Genomic DNA, 17,736 nt, shown 5'->3' with positions numbered 1-17,736 from the left:
ATTAATTTTTTTCCTTCCCATAAGAGCACAGTACATAATTCACTTATAGCTTCATTGCGGTTTCACATTGATTTTCAGATTCTCTTTCCTAGTCGTTAGATCCTTAATGCTAGAAATAAATGGTCATAACCTTTAATGTGACCTTTTTTTTCTCCTCAGAATTCTTATATGTTTCTGTTTATTAGTTGTTTCTCTGCCCCATAACTTAAGGCCTACTTGGGAAACAGAACTTAAATTTATGTTAACGTGATCAAAGGTTTTCTCTTATGAGTCTTCTACAGCATTGGCTGAATTAGGACAACTAAGAATATTGCATTTACTGGTGATTATCTCAGTACTTAGCGCATTGGTATTGGCTTCCAGAGATAAAAAGCCGTGAGTTCCTAACTGTTTATCTTTTTTATATTAAAAATAGTGGGTGCTTTTACTTAAGATAACTCTTTAAAATGAGGTCTTTCACTGTAGTACACGAAACTGAGGGTCAGTGATATTTTGGGGGAAGAGTATAAAAATAAGACAACAAAATTGCTTCTGGAATTCCTGGAGCTGCTGACTTGTCAGTTTTTTGGTTGTTTAAGTAGAAATTTGATCACTCTTTCATCATCCATTCAGACTTTAGGTTGTTTCCTTAAGGTGGAATTTCTCACCTCATTTTCCCCTACTTCATCTTGGAGAGTAGGATTGCATCTCCTTCATATTGGAGATTATAAAATTAAATTTTAGTACTCAACTTGGATTTGGTGCAGAGAATGAGTGCATTAGTCCTTATGACTAGGGTACAGCAAGATTTTTTATCTTTATGTGTATACATGAGTATGTCCACACAACACAATAATACATGAGTTTTTATTTGCATTCTGCAGTGTGTATGTATGTTAATCAAGTCTCTAATCACATCTGTATCTTGCTTCTTTTCAAAAAATTGTAACAATGAATTTTGAAGGCATTTGTATAGTAATGTCAATTTTGTGAACTAAATGAGAATTAACACATAAAATTACATTACCTATAACATAACTTAAGAAATTTTCTTTATTTCTTTTCTTCTGTAAATTAAATCCTTTCAACCTGTTGCCTAAATCTATCCAAAAAATATAATCACATCTTTAAAATAATTTGTAGGCACTTGGCAGATTTTCAGCACACATCTTGTTCTCATTGTTTAAAACTTGAAATGTTAGGACTTTGGTCTTAACATCTTTTAATAGCTGCATATTATACATGTACTTAATCTATAACAGGTGTGTCATATTTTTCTAAAACATGGTAATTTTATTGAGGATTAAATGCATGCATGTTCTCACTGGTCTAGAAACATATCCAAAAAGACATATAATTAAATAAAAGATTAAGATGAGAAGTTGTTAATGTACTTTTTAAGAGCCATTTTAGTGACTATTATTATAACTAGTTAGCTTGTCAGTGCTTTCTCTAACACTAGGGTAGTTTTCATTTTGTTGCGTATTCTATTGTCATATCTGGAATGTGTTATATTGCCATCTAAAATAGACTGCTTTGGGGACCTGGAGATGATTATGATGTCACTAGTGTTAGGGAAAGAATAATATAAAACAGAAGTTCAAGATGAGGCTTCTCCAGACTTAATGTCAAGAAGGAAAAAAAATAGTTCATCAAGATGCAACCTGAGATTCACCTCTTTGCATCTCCACTAAAAGCATGCAGACTTGAAGAATATGGAATTCTTGCTTGTAAACCACATTCAATGTGGGTATGTTCATTTTCCCAGCACTTTGTAGCAGATGATTTTATTTATCAAGTATTCAACATCCTAACTCAAAAGCATGGATTAGGTAATCAGTCACATGATGTGACCTTTGGAAATCTAAGTACTTTGACTACACTGTATGCATTTTACTGTTAGCGAAGTTGTTAGTGCTCCTGGCAGTAAGAAAAAGCCAAAGGAGCACTCTCTTCTCTCTGAGGTTTTCCTTTAAGGGCGTGGCAAATGGGCCTCTGTATTTTTTTCTTGCAGCTCAGCTGAAAGCTTTTGTATTTTTAAATTTTGGTATTTTATATTTCCTTCTTCAGGACGAGATACCAATGTCTTGGTCTACATCAAAAGAAGGCTAGCAATGTGTGCCAGAAGACTCGGGAGGACCAGGGAAGCAGTGAAAATGATGAGAGATGTGAGTTTGAATTTGTGTTTGGGAACAGTAGCAATGTACTTGACTTAGAGAAGGAGGAGCCAACTGAATGGCCATAACAGTGAGCGCCAGTGATGGTGTGGTGGTCCCATGGGTCCTGGAGCCGGCCAGTCTGGGATTCAGCTCTAACGCTCAGTGTATTAGATGAGTGATCTTGGGCAAGTGACTCAACTGCTCTGTGCCTGCTTCCTCATCTACAAAATGGGAATAGATAACAAGAACTTTAACAATAACAATATTAATAACAAAAGCAATTACTGCTTAGGATTGTTGTGAAGATTAAATGAGATAATACATGCAAAGCTGTCCATAGAGTGACTGACATATTAAGGAAATTTCAATACATGTCCTTATTATTAAACCTCTGGAGCTGTAGCCAGAAGCCAAGAATGAGATCAGCCATTTTAGCCGACTGACTTTTTTTGTGCGTATTGGTGTTAGGAAGAATTGAATAAACTATGGGTCTAATTGCTACTCTCAAATGTAATAATAGTATGATCTAATCTGATTGAAGTCATTTCAAGCATTTTCCTAGATTCTTGAATCAGAATATTTTATTAGTAGTAGTCAACATAAGAAGAGAGGAAATAGGTAAGAGTTTTAAAAGGAAAAGAGAACCAAGGGAGATTATTATTCAATAATCAAAACAGTAGTTTTAAGGGAAACAGGTAAAGGAACTTCCACATTTTTAAAAATAAGAAATAGTTTTTCATAAAGAAACTGACACCAGTGGGAATTGTATTTATAAACCATTTTCTTTTTAAAAACAATTTCAGAAGACTTTTGCAAACATTTCATGCCTCTCCTGTCTTCCTGAAATCAGGAGACACAGGTAACTACTACCCCTTATAAAAATGAAGGAATCAAGGGGCAAGATAAAAGTGGGTTTGAGAACAGGGCTATGTAAACCTAGCGAGCCTTTTGTCGGTTTATCTTTGGAAAGGCAGTTATTCATACAAATTCCCAGTTACTCTGGCGTGGGGGGGGGGTTGTATGCTGCACGCCAGGCCCACCCCTAGTTACTTCTGGAAGTTGGCAGCATAATGTGGAGGTCTGAGTGAGATCCGTGCCTTGGTCAGGCTCCTCCATTAAGCAGCAGGATAGCCCCCAGACGTGAGGAGAGGAACGAGAGGAGGCAGATTCCAAGGTAATTCTGTTTGACTGAAGGTGATAGATGCTTCATGGGCAAAGCCACTGCAAAGGGGATGTCCCAGGATTAAATTCTTTAGGTTGAGGGAAGAATTTAAAGAATGTTTGTTATACAGTATAAGTGCTAATTTTTATAAAAGGAGGGTTCTGTAGAGACATGAACTTGCTCTAAAAGCTTTTTAAGTTGCAGAAATTCCATCTTTTGGTCTAGTGAAGAAACTCTACCAGTCAGTCCCTTTGTCTTTGAAAGAGCTGAGAATTTTATGAAGGATGGGATATTTATCTTAAACTGGCCCAGCCACATTCAGCCTTTAACAAGGTGTTTTAAATTTATCTCCTTTTCTTAACCTTAGTAAGCCTGGGACAGGCATGCATGGAGGAGCAGATTTTGGGGATTTTCTTTATTATGTGCTTAAGCGACTTCATAGGAGAAACAAACTGGGGTGATTTCAATTCCAGTTTTTTTCTTTCAATCTCATTCTGATGATCATCAGTTTTAGTATATGTATGGACAGTTTCATGTGATTAAAACCAATGCAGCTATGCTATGGTTTGACTTTTATTTAACGTTGTTTTATATTATACAGTTCCAGTTATTGACTTAGCCCAAATATAGGTGTTGGGGGAAAATCCGGGATGCAGTGGAATAAATGCTGGGCAGAGAATAAGAAAGCCTAGATGTGAATTTCAGCTTTGCTCTTCACTAGCTCCATGACCCAGGGCAACTTTCTTCCTTTATAGGCTTTTCATTTGTCTTCTGTAAATTGTGGTTAGTGATTCTTACCTAAAATGGTAATTAATGGAGCAGTGGGGAGAATGAAATAAAATAATATGAACACACTTGGCATATGGTAGACATGGTTACATTTTTTCCCCTATTTTTTCTCCATTATGTAAGTATGATGTAATTTGCTTGACCATTCCCCTGGTGGACATTTGGGGATATTTCTGATTTTTTTTTCCTTGAATGAATCAATCAGTAAGTCAAGCAATGTCTCTCTCTCTCTATATATATATATATATACACACACACACACACACACTCACACACATAGATTTATATATGTGTGTATCTGTATTTATATATGTGTTTCTTGGGTTACTTTCCTTAAAAAATTCTGTTATAGGGGCCCCTGGGTGGCTCAGTCATTAAGCATCTGCCTTCGGCTCAGGTCATGATCCCAGGGTCCTGGGATTGAGCCCCGCATGGGGCTCTCTGCTCAGCGGAAAGCCTCCTTCTCCCTCTCCCACTCTGCCTGTTTGTGTTACCTCTCTCGCTGTATCTTTCTCTGCCAAATAAATAAAATCTTAAAAAAAAAATCTGTTATATTATTGGAATACCAATACATGTTGCCTTGTGACTGGGTTTATAGATATGGGCCCTACTCTTGTAACAGTCCTGTGACAGACACTGTTAGACGTTGTGGAGATGTGTTTTGAAGAGAAATATGCATGGTGCTCTTTTCTTTACAAACTCCTGGCACCCAAATGGAAGAGTGGAGGTTGAAGACCCCTATGTCTGTTGAAGCTGCAGCTGGTCTCAGCCTTGTGGGAGACAATTGATGGTCAGGCCCGATTCCTCTCAGGTCAGGGGTTATACATAAATGGGAACTTCAATGGGAGGGAGGGTTACTCCTTTAATAACAGGCACATAAACCATCTTGCTGCAAAGGTTCCTCTGATAAAACAGCACACCGGATTCCAGGCAGCCTGCTGATAAGGCATTGAGGCAGAAGGATCTAATTTCTCTTTAAGACACAGCAATCCTATCCCATATGCATTGGTTGAAACTTTCCTAGAGCAGATTTTAAGGTGGAACTATAAATGATAGAGTCAGAATGCCTTGCATGTAGAAAGTAGACTCTGAAGAACAATTCTCTGGGAATCCTTTAAGGAAGGGAAAACTGTTAATTGGTGAGATAGCCTGAAAGAGAATGAATGGGAATTCTGGGAAGGCCAACTCTAGATGATTATCGATCTAATAAAATATTGATACTATAAGTAAATATTGATGAAGTAAGAACACGTAAGCTCCTTAAAGTCAAGGTTCAGGGCTTCTAATTTTAAAAGCAACACATTAATATAAAAAAATAAATGCAACACATTGATTATTTTGAATTCCCAAGATGTTTTTTCAAAAAACTCACTTTAATTAGCTTCCTTTTGCAGTGAAGAATATGGAGCACTTTATTGGAGGAATGTTTTGACAGTGGGTAGAACTAAGAGCATGCTGGCTTTTGAATTTTACTATATGATATTATTTATTATTCAAAAGGAAAAGAGTTGCATTTTCTGCTTAAGTTGAAAGAAAAGTCTTTTTGCTTGTTCTCATTTTAATCTTGCCTCTTTAACATTTGATATAGGACACAATTTTTTCTTTCTTTTTAACTTTTACTATTTTGCTAACCTCAACTTTTTGTTTGTTTGTTTGTTTATTTGTTTTTTCCCCTAGTTTTCCTGGCCCTATTTGAGTAGATTTGGAATGGAATGCATAAGGTTCACTGTTTGGTCTGGCCCCTTAGCCATACCCTGTCAGAACTGGTATAGAGAAACTGGTATGGAAGGGGTTCCTTGCCCATATGAAAGAACCTCAGAGCTCCTCTTGCCCCAGGTCATTTGGTCTAGGGTAGGGCTCCTCAGTCTCCATTTTATTGACATTTTAGGCCGTGTAAGTCTTTGTTGTGGGTGTCCTTTGCATTATACGGTATTTAGCAGCATCCCTGGCCTCTACCCACTAGATACCAGGAGCAATCTGCCCCCTTGTTGCTCTCTAATGTGACAACTAAAAATATCTCTAGATATCTCCTGGCGAGGGGTGCAAAATCATTCCCTATTAAGAACCACTGACTTGGAGAATCCTAAAGCAAGTAGATCTGTTTTGGGGCAGACATTCGGTTTCTATTCAGTCTTATTTGTTGGTAGTTGGAGCTTCTACTACCGTGAACATAGTGTTCTAAAGCATCTCTAGAATTGATCAGTTCCTGGGACCAGGCTGGTTTGGGAGGCTGTTTGTCTTAGGTGCGATTCTCTGAAGAGATACTCTGGGACATGAAGAGTAAATGAACTTGAAGATTTTGGTAGGGTCGTGGTTGGAGACATGAGAGAAAGAGGAGAATGTGAAGGCCTGATGTGTAGTGGTCTTCCTTGATCCTTGTGCATACTTCCTGAGCACTATTTGCCACTTTTCCCTAAAATCTACAGCTCCTTTAAAAGTTGACCATAGGCTCTCAGACTTTATCACCGTTTCCCCTCTCTTTTGTAGTTTTCTGCAGACCTCTATGTCATTCTCCCTTGTTCTTCTTTCACTCTTTCTCTCTCCAGCACTGCCTCCATCAATATCCTGGCCTCTCATTTGACACAGATCATACAACCTTCTTGAAACATTTTATTTACTTGATTTTAGGAGTCCATGCTCCCTTAGTTCTCCTAAAATGTCACAGTCTGTAAGAAAGTATACCACAAACTAAGTGGCTTAAACAACAGAAATGAATTCTCTCACAATCATGAGGGTCAGAAGTCTGAAATCGAGGTGTGGGCAGGGTCATACTCCTTCTGAAGGTCCTAGGAAAGTGTCCTTTCTTGCTGACCATCCTTGGCATTCCTTGACTTGTAGGCATATCACTCCAGTCTCTGCCTCATGTGGCATTCTTTCTCCTTGTTTATCTATGTCTTTGTGGTCAAATTTCCATCTTCACATAAGGACACCAATCATGTTGGATTTAAAATTGGATATATGACCTCATCCTAATTTGATGCATCCACAAAGACCCTATTTCCAAATAAAGTCACATTCACAGAAACCAGGGATTAGGACTTCAAAATTTCTTTTTGGAGGACATAGTTCAATCCACAATACCAGGTCATATAGAAAAGCAAAATATAGGTATTCTGTATATACTTTCATTCTCCCTAAAAATGGGGTAGACATGGGGAAATGTGGATGTCAAAGAAAAAATCCAACCATCTAAAATTTGAGCTTGAAACAAACCTGTAACTTGTTTATTACCATGTGTATACATTCGCCTTGGGAAGTGGTAACATTTATTTTTAAACTAATGTAAATTAAAATGAGTTCTATTTAGAAAATTATTGTAGATGTTCATTACGTATCCCTTTTAGGTCATTAGAGGTATCCTATGGTGTGAGCAATTGACCTTTGAGGATTAATTTAACAGCATTAATAGTAAGAGGATGCCCTTTAGATGATTTTTGAAGAGTAGCATTTCTGTTGGAAGCATACTTTAGAAAATATATACCTCTGGGACTAATCAAAGCCTTTGGAGCATTAAGGCCTGTTGATTTGCATTTTTGCCTACTTATGTTCCTGAAGAAAAACCTTCATGAAATCAATGATCTGTAAAAGAGAACTAATATGCCATTCCCAAGTTGTTTTAAAATTTAATTTTAGGGAATATTCTGCAACAGAAATTCTATTTTTATTGCATTGATAGAAAAAATCTTTCTAGGAGGAAAACTTTAAATGAATATTTTGGGAGTTAATTTCTATTCCCTTTTATCATTTTCCTCATTCTTAAATTCTGGTTTTACTCCTTTTTTTTTCTTTCTATTCCGCAGGACACATTATTTCCCTCTTATCAATTATCCCTCTTTTTTTTTTCCTTAAAATTGTCATGAATTATTATGGATAACTTGGCTGATGAATAAATTTAGAAGATGTTCAGTTGATTGTTGAAAGAAGTAAAGTAACGTTATGTGGGGGGTGGCAGGGGAAGAGTCGTATTTTAATACCTTCAGGCGACCAAGTATTACTTGAGCACAGTTGTTTTCAAGCTCTTAAGATAACCAGATGGACCATTGAACTAGAGACAAAGTATACAGTATTCATTTCTAGTAAGTGTGCCTGTGGTGATTATTGGCATGTTTCTAGATTCTATCTTTGCTATACTTACAAATAAAGAAAAAATGAATCTTGGAAGCAAATGCTGTCAATAATAACTCACTGATCTTCCAAGTTAGACTTTATATGAACCCTTGCTTTTTGTCATGATTTGTTTTTCTGGATTTGCCTGCAATGTTGTTTAAGTTGACATATTTAGTAAATTATTGGCAATTAGTGATTTACAAAGAAAGGAAAAGTGTTTAATTAATAAGAACAAAAAATGGATTTGTTAATCATTGATTTACCTACTTGCATCAGTAAGGATGAATCATGGTTTTATCAGCATTGGACTCTGTATTCACTATAGAAACAGCAGGTGGCAAGTAGTCCCTGATGCAGATGAGAATTTTGTCTAGAAATAGTGTTATTTTATTAGCTATTATCATTTTCACAAAAGTCTTACTTGGGACATAATAAATACTTGACTGATATGTTAACTGTCACTATCAGGATTTTTCAAATGCTGGGCCCACGTTTTTTGGTGTGATGAGTAGTATTCACTGCTGAGTAAAGCCTTCAATATATATGGCTGGCCCATGAGCAGTTCTAGACGTGTCAGTGCCTGTCATCTGGGAGACTGATTTCATTTCCCTTCTCTAGATTCCTCTTCTTGACCTCCTCTCCCAGGCGTTGATCTTCTGGTTCTGCTTTACAACTATGTCTCCAGCCAGTTCTTCTCTTGGATTCCTGTTCTTCTGCATTTCACCTTCCTAGGACTCAATCCTGGTTCTGTTCAGTGGCTCCATTCATGCCCACTGTTTCTCTGGTTCCACACCTTCTCTCTCTCTTTTTATCCTACAGCCTTGATTTTAGTCTTGCTATACCCAGGCTGTACTAAACCACTCATCCTTTCATTCATTCAATGAAAATGTATTGAACCTCCATTTCATGTCAGGTATCGGTGAAAAAACAAAGACCCCTGACCTTATGCAGTTTACATTCTAGCAGAGAGAAAAGACAAAAAAACAAAAAAACAAAAAAACAAAAACAAAACCCAGTAAGTGTGTATTTTTGTAATATATTAAAAATTGATAAATGCTGGTGGAAAACAATGTAGAGCAGGATAAGGAAGATTAGGAAAGCTAGTGGGCGGAGAATGAGGTGGCTATGGAAGTCACAGATTTAATAGGATGATCTGGTGTGTGTCATTTTACACACCTGATCATCCTATTTAAAAAGATGACATTTTAGCAAAGACTGAAGGAGGTGCAGAATTTAGTCATGTGATATATGCTCAAAGGCTGTGAGGCAGGAGTATGCAAAAGAGTCCTGGGTGGGTAGAACAGAGTAGTCCCAGGGAAGGCGGGTGGGTTACAGATCATGTAGGGTCTGTGGACTGTAGTAAGCTTTTACTCTGGCTGAAATGGGGAGCTTTGCAAGGTTTTGAGCAGAGGCATGACAAGGCCATTTTTAATTTTTACAGGCTGCTGTGTGGCAAGGGAGAAGCAGGGAGGTCAATCAGAAGGCTCTTCTATTAATCTTGGGGAGAGACAGTGGTAATTCAGGCCAGAGCAGTAGCAGAGCAGGTGGTGAGAAGTGGTCAGTTTCTAGATATATCTTGAATGTATGGCCAACAGTATTTGTTAATTGATTAATATGCAGTATGAGAAAAAGTGAAGGATGGTCCTAAGGATTTTGTCTTGGAAGGAGAATAGTTTCTATCAATTAAGATGTGGAAGTCTGCAGATAGAACGGTTTTGGGGGAGTGGAGAGGAAGCTTAGGAAGGTTAGTTTTGAACATGTTATATTTGAGAGAACACATACTCATTTTTATCTTAAATAATTGCTTCTTGATCTTTTTGTGGACCATAGCAAATTTTTGCTTTGTTGAGGTGAGGAAACCATTAAAAAGACAAAGTAATGGGACATCTGGGTTTGATGGAATCCCTTCTAAAATATAGTTGGTGAGGAACTCCCATTATAGTGCCATTCATTTTTAGAATGCCCGCAAGATAAAACTTAATTAATTGCAGAGAAACCTTGACCATAACAATCTTGTAAAATATATAATACAGTGGCATGTGTATGTGTAATTTACATGTCTGTAGATTCCTGTTTCTTACCATTTTCACTGAATACTATTTTTCAGGTCTATCCATTTTTGCTCTATGTACCTCTTGTATATAGTTTGTAGTTTCTAACTGCTGCATCATATTCTATATTATGCTCTTAATCTATTTTACCTAACTTTTCCCCCAGGTTGCCTCCAACCTTCCATTATCCCAACAGTACTGCAGTGAACATCCATAGAGACATGTGGGAAGCTTTCAGTAGGGTGTATACTCAAGAGTGGGATTGCTGGATGTTACAGCGTATACATATTTGATACTGATAATGCCCTGCCAGTGCATTCTTCAGAATGGCTGCCTATGACTGTTTAACTTCTCATCAGTAATACATGACTATGCCCTTATATCTCGATACTAGGCTGTTTTAAGCACTATATATGTTATATATTATTTCAAATTTATTTATTTATTTTAAAACTTTTATTTATTTATTAGAGAGAGAGAGCAAGAGAGCACAAGCAGCGGGAGCTGCAAAGGGAGAAGGAGAAGCAGACTCCCTGCTGAGCAGGGAGTCTGATGCGGGTTTCTCTCCCAGGACCCTGGAATCATGACCTGAGCTGAAGGCAAGATGCTTAACCGACTGAGCCACCCAGGCACCCCAGTTCCAAATTTTATAATCAAGTTTTCCATGACTTTTTGATGGACCATTTGGATCTGTAAACTTTTTGCCAAATACTGTCTTTATTGTAGAGTTTTGTACCTTTGGTTGGTATGTTTTTCCCATTTGTGTTTATTGTCATTATTATTTTGTTTAGAGTTATTTTTGCTGTTTTTCATGTTTTGTATCTGTCATACTTTCTCTCTTCCTTTCTTCTCTTCCACTGAATGGATCTGCTGTTTAAACATTTAAAATTTTTATTTCATTCTTTTTGTGGTCCCTACTTACTAAGATCTGTACTTATATTTATGTTTCTTGATCAATTATTAAGAAGATATCTCTATCTTCTCCCTAATGATACACTTAACTTAGCCTATGATTGTCCCCACTCTAGACTCAACACAGCAACCAGGGAAATTTAGAAGCAGCTCTTTTCTTCTGTGAGATGTATGGGAAGGACTGATAAGCGAGTGTTGGTTTGGCTGGGCTACCTCTCTGACCAGGAGCCAGTGAAGCTGTTAACTTCTAGGGTGAACAGAGGGACGATCACAAGAAACAGACATACTGGCTGACCTGGCCCAGCAGGAACAGAAACCATTAGAGGCAGCAAAGCCAGCAATGCATGTGGTGAGCAGAGAAGCCAATGAACTGGGTCTCCTGAGTTTCCCTTTTTAATAATCGATGCAAAAGTATTAAATGTATCTCCTTCCTGGACAGTTGTCTGTCCTACTTATTAAGCGCGTATACTGTGACAGCCTTGCCCGTCTCCATGGGCCAGGGGACACTACCTTTTTGACTCAAGAGGCCGTTGGTGCACAACGGTGCCTTCTGAGACCTGAGTCTCATTGAGCCCTTTAAATATAAACTTAGTCTCTAGTAGGGCACCTTGCTAATACTCTCCCACCGGTAAAATTTTTACTGCTTAGGTAGAGTAAAAAAAGTTTCCAAATTCCCTAGACTCCTCTCTTTGCTTCACCTTTCACATTCAGTTAATATGCCCAAGTCTTGTGGGTTTTTCTGCCAAAATGTGTACACAGTTGTACAACTGCACTGCTTCGATCCTCCTTCAGGTCACTGTTATCTCTCATCTGAACTATGCAGTTGATCTCCAGGCTTCTGCTGTTGCCGTTGTAGAATCGCTTCTCAGAAAGTGTTGAGATGTGTTTTAAAACCCAGATTAGAACTTGTTGCTTTCCTACTTAAAAGCCTTCAGTGATTTTCCATGGCCTGTAAGGTCCTATATAATCTGCAAGGCCTGTAAGGTCCTATATAATCTGCTCCCTGCTTACTCTTCCATGCTCAGCTTATGCCACTGTTTTTCCTCACTCACTAGGCTGTAGCCACATTGGGTTCTTTTTGAGTATGTTGAGTTTCCTTGTTCCTTCCTTAGGGACTTTTCACGGACACTTCTCTTTGCCTGGAATACACTACTCCAGATCCTCACTGGGCTGGGCCCTACTTGTCATTTAAGTTCAGCTAGAATATCACCTTAGAAGAGCTTTCAGTGATACCCAGCTGTAGGAACACTGTGGGAGGCATATTGCCTCTCTCTCTCACACACACACATGCACACACAGACACACACAGACACACACACTGTCATTCTCAATCTTATCACTTATTTTTTATTGCCCTTCCACTTTTGAAATATCATTTATTTATTTGTTTACCTGTTTATTATATACATTGCCTACCTCCACCAGAAAGTAAACTTCACAAGGAGCATGCAGGAACTTTATTTTGTTCCCTGGTATATGATAGATTCTCATTTAATTTTGTTGAATGAGTAGGTGAATGGATAGATGCTTGGGTGGGGAATAGACAGTACTTGCCACCCCACAATCCACCAAATGGAAAAGTAAGAGCGCTTGACTGAGAATCCACAACCTCATTAAAAGCTCTTTTCTATCCTGAACAAATCTTAAGTTTCTTTAGCAAATGCTTATCTGATTATAGATTAGGCAGGATGATCTCTCGGGTAAGTATGAGAAGAGCTTCTCAGCCCAGCTGTTCTATGGCTAGGTGTTCAGGTACGTACGGTTACTGCCTGAGAACCCACTCTTGCTCTCTGTCTCTGCCAATCCCAAATGTGGAGCCTCTCGGAAGAAGAGCTGCAGCTTCCTCACCTTTCTCTGCTGTGGTTTAATCAATCTCATTTGTAGTTTGTCTTAGGGAAATTTGTTAAAATTTCTCACTCAGTGGCTCTGCCAGCCATTCCTCCTATCCCTTTTCTTATTTTCATCGCAAGTATAGATTTGTCTCCTTTTGTACCACTTCCCTATCATTTTAATAGGTTTGTGGGAGGGAGAGGAGGTAGACATATTTGTTTAGTTTTTCATGTCAATGTGTAAGTACTTTGCTGGAGTTCTTTTACTACAGTGACGTGCAATGCCTAAAGGCTTCTTATGTGGACTTGGAGTTGATGTGTTAAATCACTCTGTCTGGTGTTCTCATACATCCCTGATTTCAAAAAGGGAAATTTATTTAGACCTTTCTCTAAAGATTAAGAGTTCATTTTATGCTGTTCCATCTGAGCATATGTCTCTTTCACAAACATAGAAATGTTACTCTTGCCTGGTATTATTTCTTTTTTCAACTGTGCCTTCTATTCTTCAGTAATAGAAACACTCACATCCAAATACTCTCTGGGTTTAATTTAATGGGTCATGGTAGAGTCCAGTTTGAGAGATTTAAGAGGTAGAGTTGAAAGAAATTGGAGATTTATTGGATAAATTTCTTCTGTTTTTGTTTTTACTTTCAGGGCATTGGTTTTAGTGTGAGGGAGAGAGCATGCAGGAAAAATCATGGATGACTTTTGAATTTCTAGCTTGGAAAACTGGAGAACCAATGGTACCATCATGGGGAGTGAGATTGTAGTAGAAGTACCCGGTTTGGGGGAGGTAGGGAGGACAGGAGGAATTTAACGACTGAGCCACCCAGGCGCCCCAGGACAGGAGGAATTTAGATATGCTACTTTTGCAGTACCTGCAAGTCACTGAAATAGAAATATCTAATAGGTGGTGGGATATACAGACCTTGAGCTCAGGAGAGAGACCTGGGCTGGAGGAAGTTCTGGGAATGATCAGCATGGAAGGTGATTAAAACCATGAATGAAGATGAGGTCATCTAAGGAAGAGTGAATAAAGTTTAAAGGAAAAAAAAAAAGGATTGGAGGAAAGTGCAGAATAGGTTGATCAAAGGAGACTGGAAAAGAAGTGACCAGTGAAGTAGATAGAAAATCTAAGAGAATATTCTATTATGAAAACCATAAAGGAAAATGAGTATGAGATCAGAACAATTTTTAGCATAGTACTTGTTGCATAATACACATTCAGTGAATATTTATCATGGAGAAAATATTCGTTACATTTTACTCCAAAGAGGTGGTTGGTAATTTGGCTAAAGCAAGATCAGTGGAATGTAAAGGCTATAAAATAGATAGCGTTGCATTGTCTCCTGATTATAAGGTAATGTGTCTGTTGGAGCTAACTCTTTCAATAGAATTGAAATATGTGTCTAGAACTCAAGGGTAAGGAGTTTGAGAGTTCTCAACATATATAGATAGATAAATCGATTGATCGATCTATAGAGATAGATAGATATCAGATTTCAGGCTGTGGTATTGAGTGAGATCACGTATGTAGAGATGTAGATAGAGCAGAAAAAAGGTTAAGAAGTGAGCCCTGGTGGTCTTTAACATTGACAGGTGAGGTAGAGGAGAAACATCCAATGGAGCATCTGGGAAGGGAGGAGGAAAACCAGGAGAGTGTGATATCATGGAAACTAAAAGAAGAGAAACATTTCAGAATAATAGGAGTGCCCTGAGAAAGAAAGACAGACAGTGAATAAGATAAGGCACTAGTGGTCTTAGTAAAATTAAAGAGGAAGTTTAGTGTGAGCAGTGATGTAAGATAACTGGCGATCAGTGCATTATGATCAGAGTTGCATATTTTATATGGGACATGTATGTCTAGATGTCAAGGTTTGGAGTTTGGCTATGATCTTGGGTTACCTAATGCAGTGGAGGGATAATCTTTTGCTCTGAGACAGTAAAACAGTTGAGAGTCTAGCATAGTAGATGGAGCTTTTACATGGACTGTTAAAAGTAAGAATATGCAGGGATGCCTGATGGCTCAGTCAGTTAAGCATCTGGTTTCGGTTCAGGTCATGATCTCAGGGTCATGAGATCGAACCCTGCATTGGGCTCCACAGTCAGTAGGGAGTCTGCATTAGATTCTTTCTCTTTCCCTTCCCCTCTGCTCCTCCCCATGCTCGCTCTCTCTCTCTCTCTCTCAAATGAATAAATAAATTTTTAGGGAAAAAAAGTAAGAATATGCAGCCAGGTGACCAAATCTTTAGTGTATGAGGGTCTGTTACATGGTAGAAAGCATGACCGAAGGATGGTGGCAAGTGCTGGAGCATTTTGGCCTGAGCCTCAAAAGAGCAGGAACTCCTACCCAAGGGCAGGGCAGAGCAGTTATGGTCTAGAGCTGCTTTGGGGAACTAGGAGAAGTCAGCCTTATGTCCTTCCTGGTAAATACAAGTTTGGTGGGGGAAATTAACAGCTTCAAGAGAAGCATGAGCTCAGATTCATGTTGCATAAATGGTTCATGGATGTGTCCGGGAATTTGTATTATCATGGACTCAGGTTCCAACAGGATAGACTGGAAAGACTTGGGGAGGAAAGGCAACACCAGAAGGCAGAGTGATGACAGAGCAGTATAGGGATTCATGTCAAAGGTTGAGGTATTGACCTTCTGCCTGTTGCTATAAAAGAATCTTGCATAATACTTAACTTCCAGCATGACCCTGCTGTGCGATGCCTGCCAGGGTGAGTATTTGTTAACTGTGCCCCAGATAACCAAATGAGTTAATCTCCTGAATAGGGTTATTTACCATTACCCATGTGAATGTGGAAGGGTGTGTGCCAAACACAGTTATTGTGGTTTTGGCATAAAAAGTCCTTTCTGACAATAATTGTTGGCCAGTATGTTCAGTTGCTCGTTGAGGCCACTCCTGGAACAGGAGAGCAATGCCATGTCATCACAGAGGGAAGGATGCTTATCATCCTGTTTTCCGTTACTGGGCCTGCTTCCAAGCCATTTGAAATATGCGTTAAATTGTTCAGATTTGTTCATGATCTCCAGGCCAGGGTACAGCCCTATTTGAATCTGTTTAAGATGATAAAGAAAATGTTTTATTCAAACTGCTACCTGTCAGTTTTGAGGAGGGTACAAATCATTCTTTCTCCCAAAACAGGATGAGGCTGACTTCTTCCCTGCCCTTGTCTCCAGCTCCACCCTTGCAGAAATTTTACACACACATGATAACATAGATAATACAATGGTGCTGTCAGACCCTTGCTTTTGGAAAGGTAGGTCCTTAGATGTCTTGAAGTGAGGTAAAGAATTGCCACTGAAGAGGGTAGAGGTTGAAGAAGAGAATCTTCTTGAAGAAGAGTCCAAATTCTGACCAGGGTTATGCTTGCTTTATCCTTACCTGATTGAGGATCAGATGGAAGAGGGTGTTTTATACTGAAAATATTTTTGTTAGGATCCATATAAATGCAAAGCTTGTCTTGTTCACTGGAAAATTTAAGGAAGATTTCTCTTCTAGGAATGAATGGAGTGTAATTTTGATGAGAAAAGTAGATGAGTATTTAGGTAACCTTCCAGCCCTCCGAGTCATTACAGAGCTGCCATCGGACGACTTGCATCATGCCTATGACTGTTATTTCGCTCCTCAGTTATTGGTGATGCATAGATTTACATCATGTGCTCAGTTCCACGAAGAACTAGTTAACTGGTGATGTCGTTGTCCATGCAGGTCGTGTATTGATCATGTCACTTTTCCATAGATGCAGCCTAGTATTTTCCTTTAGAGTAGCTCTGAAAATGACATTTTCTTATCCATATTGGTCTAAGCCTCTCATGAGTGCGTTTTGTAGTGGTCTGTGTAAATGGAACTCTCAAGGGTCTCTCAGGACTCTGGTAAACAATTCCTTCTTTCCTTTCATGGCCCTGAGTATCAGTAAAAATCACTGACAAAATAATAGCTATGCAATACAGAGTGTCTTTTCTATTTTCTGTTTATGCCTTTATTTGAAACTAATTAAATAATGTCAAACTTGCAAATATAGCAAAATAGTATCTGCTGTTTGAATGTAATACAGGCCAAATTCTATAAACTTTAATTAAGTCAAGCTTGCATTGACCTTAGTAATCTGGTTGAGGATCTCTTTTAATTACCTCTGCCTTAAAATATGTAAGAATTTTCACATTGCTTTTCTCACTCCTAGAACAATGCATGGATAGCTAAACTAATAAAATGTTTAAATAGATACAAATCAAACTTGAAAGGTTTAAACTGTTGTTTTCATCCTGTAAGTCAGCTGAGAAAAAGCATACAGACTGTAGTTCTAAATTATGTCCATAGAGTATTTCAAATCCAGTGAATTAACTTTCCTTTTTTTTTTTTTTTTCTATTTGAGCTCATAAACGTTAACCTCAGAAGTGCCTCAGATTCTTCCATTGAAATAAACTTGAACTGACAATAGCCAGATGATGTAAAATTGAAACTGAAATTCTATCCTTGGCCCATCCCATGGTCTTCCCCTTAGGTATTAGAAGAATCATAGGAGAGTTAGTGTTTTCATTGTACGTGAACTGTAATATTTGGGCAAAGCAGGGCATATAAATTTCTGACTGCCAGGAGAAAGCAATTACCAGCATGGAGAAGATAGCTGGCAATAAATAAACAGAACTATGCTAGATAGTGAGTGAGTTTAAAGATTTATTTAGAATGACTTAGCTTATAGAAAACAGGCCTTTATATTTATCATATGCCTTCATTCAA

General features: G+C 38.2%; 1 protein-coding gene across 10 annotated transcripts in view; it reads left to right on the top strand.

The window, feature by feature from the left end:
* Positions 1-17,736, top strand: part of ST7 (suppression of tumorigenicity 7) — a 231,257-nt gene that overhangs the window by 146,732 nt on the left and 66,789 nt on the right. For all 10 annotated transcript variants that reach the window (XR_006778648.2, XM_045792785.2, XM_045792787.2 and 7 more), the window contains one exon: positions 2,050-2,147. Coding sequence is in view for 9 of the 10 variants with exons in the window: in XM_045792785.2 (XP_045648741.1) it covers positions 2,050-2,147 (98 nt within the window). In the remaining variant the exon portion in view is untranslated. The remainder of the gene's footprint in view (positions 1-2,049; positions 2,148-17,736) is intronic.

This window comes from Ursus americanus, chromosome 3 (genome assembly GCF_024610735.1).
Source record: "Ursus americanus isolate L20-20 chromosome 3, mUrsAme1.1.p, whole genome shotgun sequence".
Taxonomy (NCBI): Eukaryota; Metazoa; Chordata; class Mammalia; order Carnivora; family Ursidae; genus Ursus; species Ursus americanus.
Note: the sequence above shows the minus strand (reverse complement) of the source record. Positions and strands in the feature narration are given on the sequence as shown.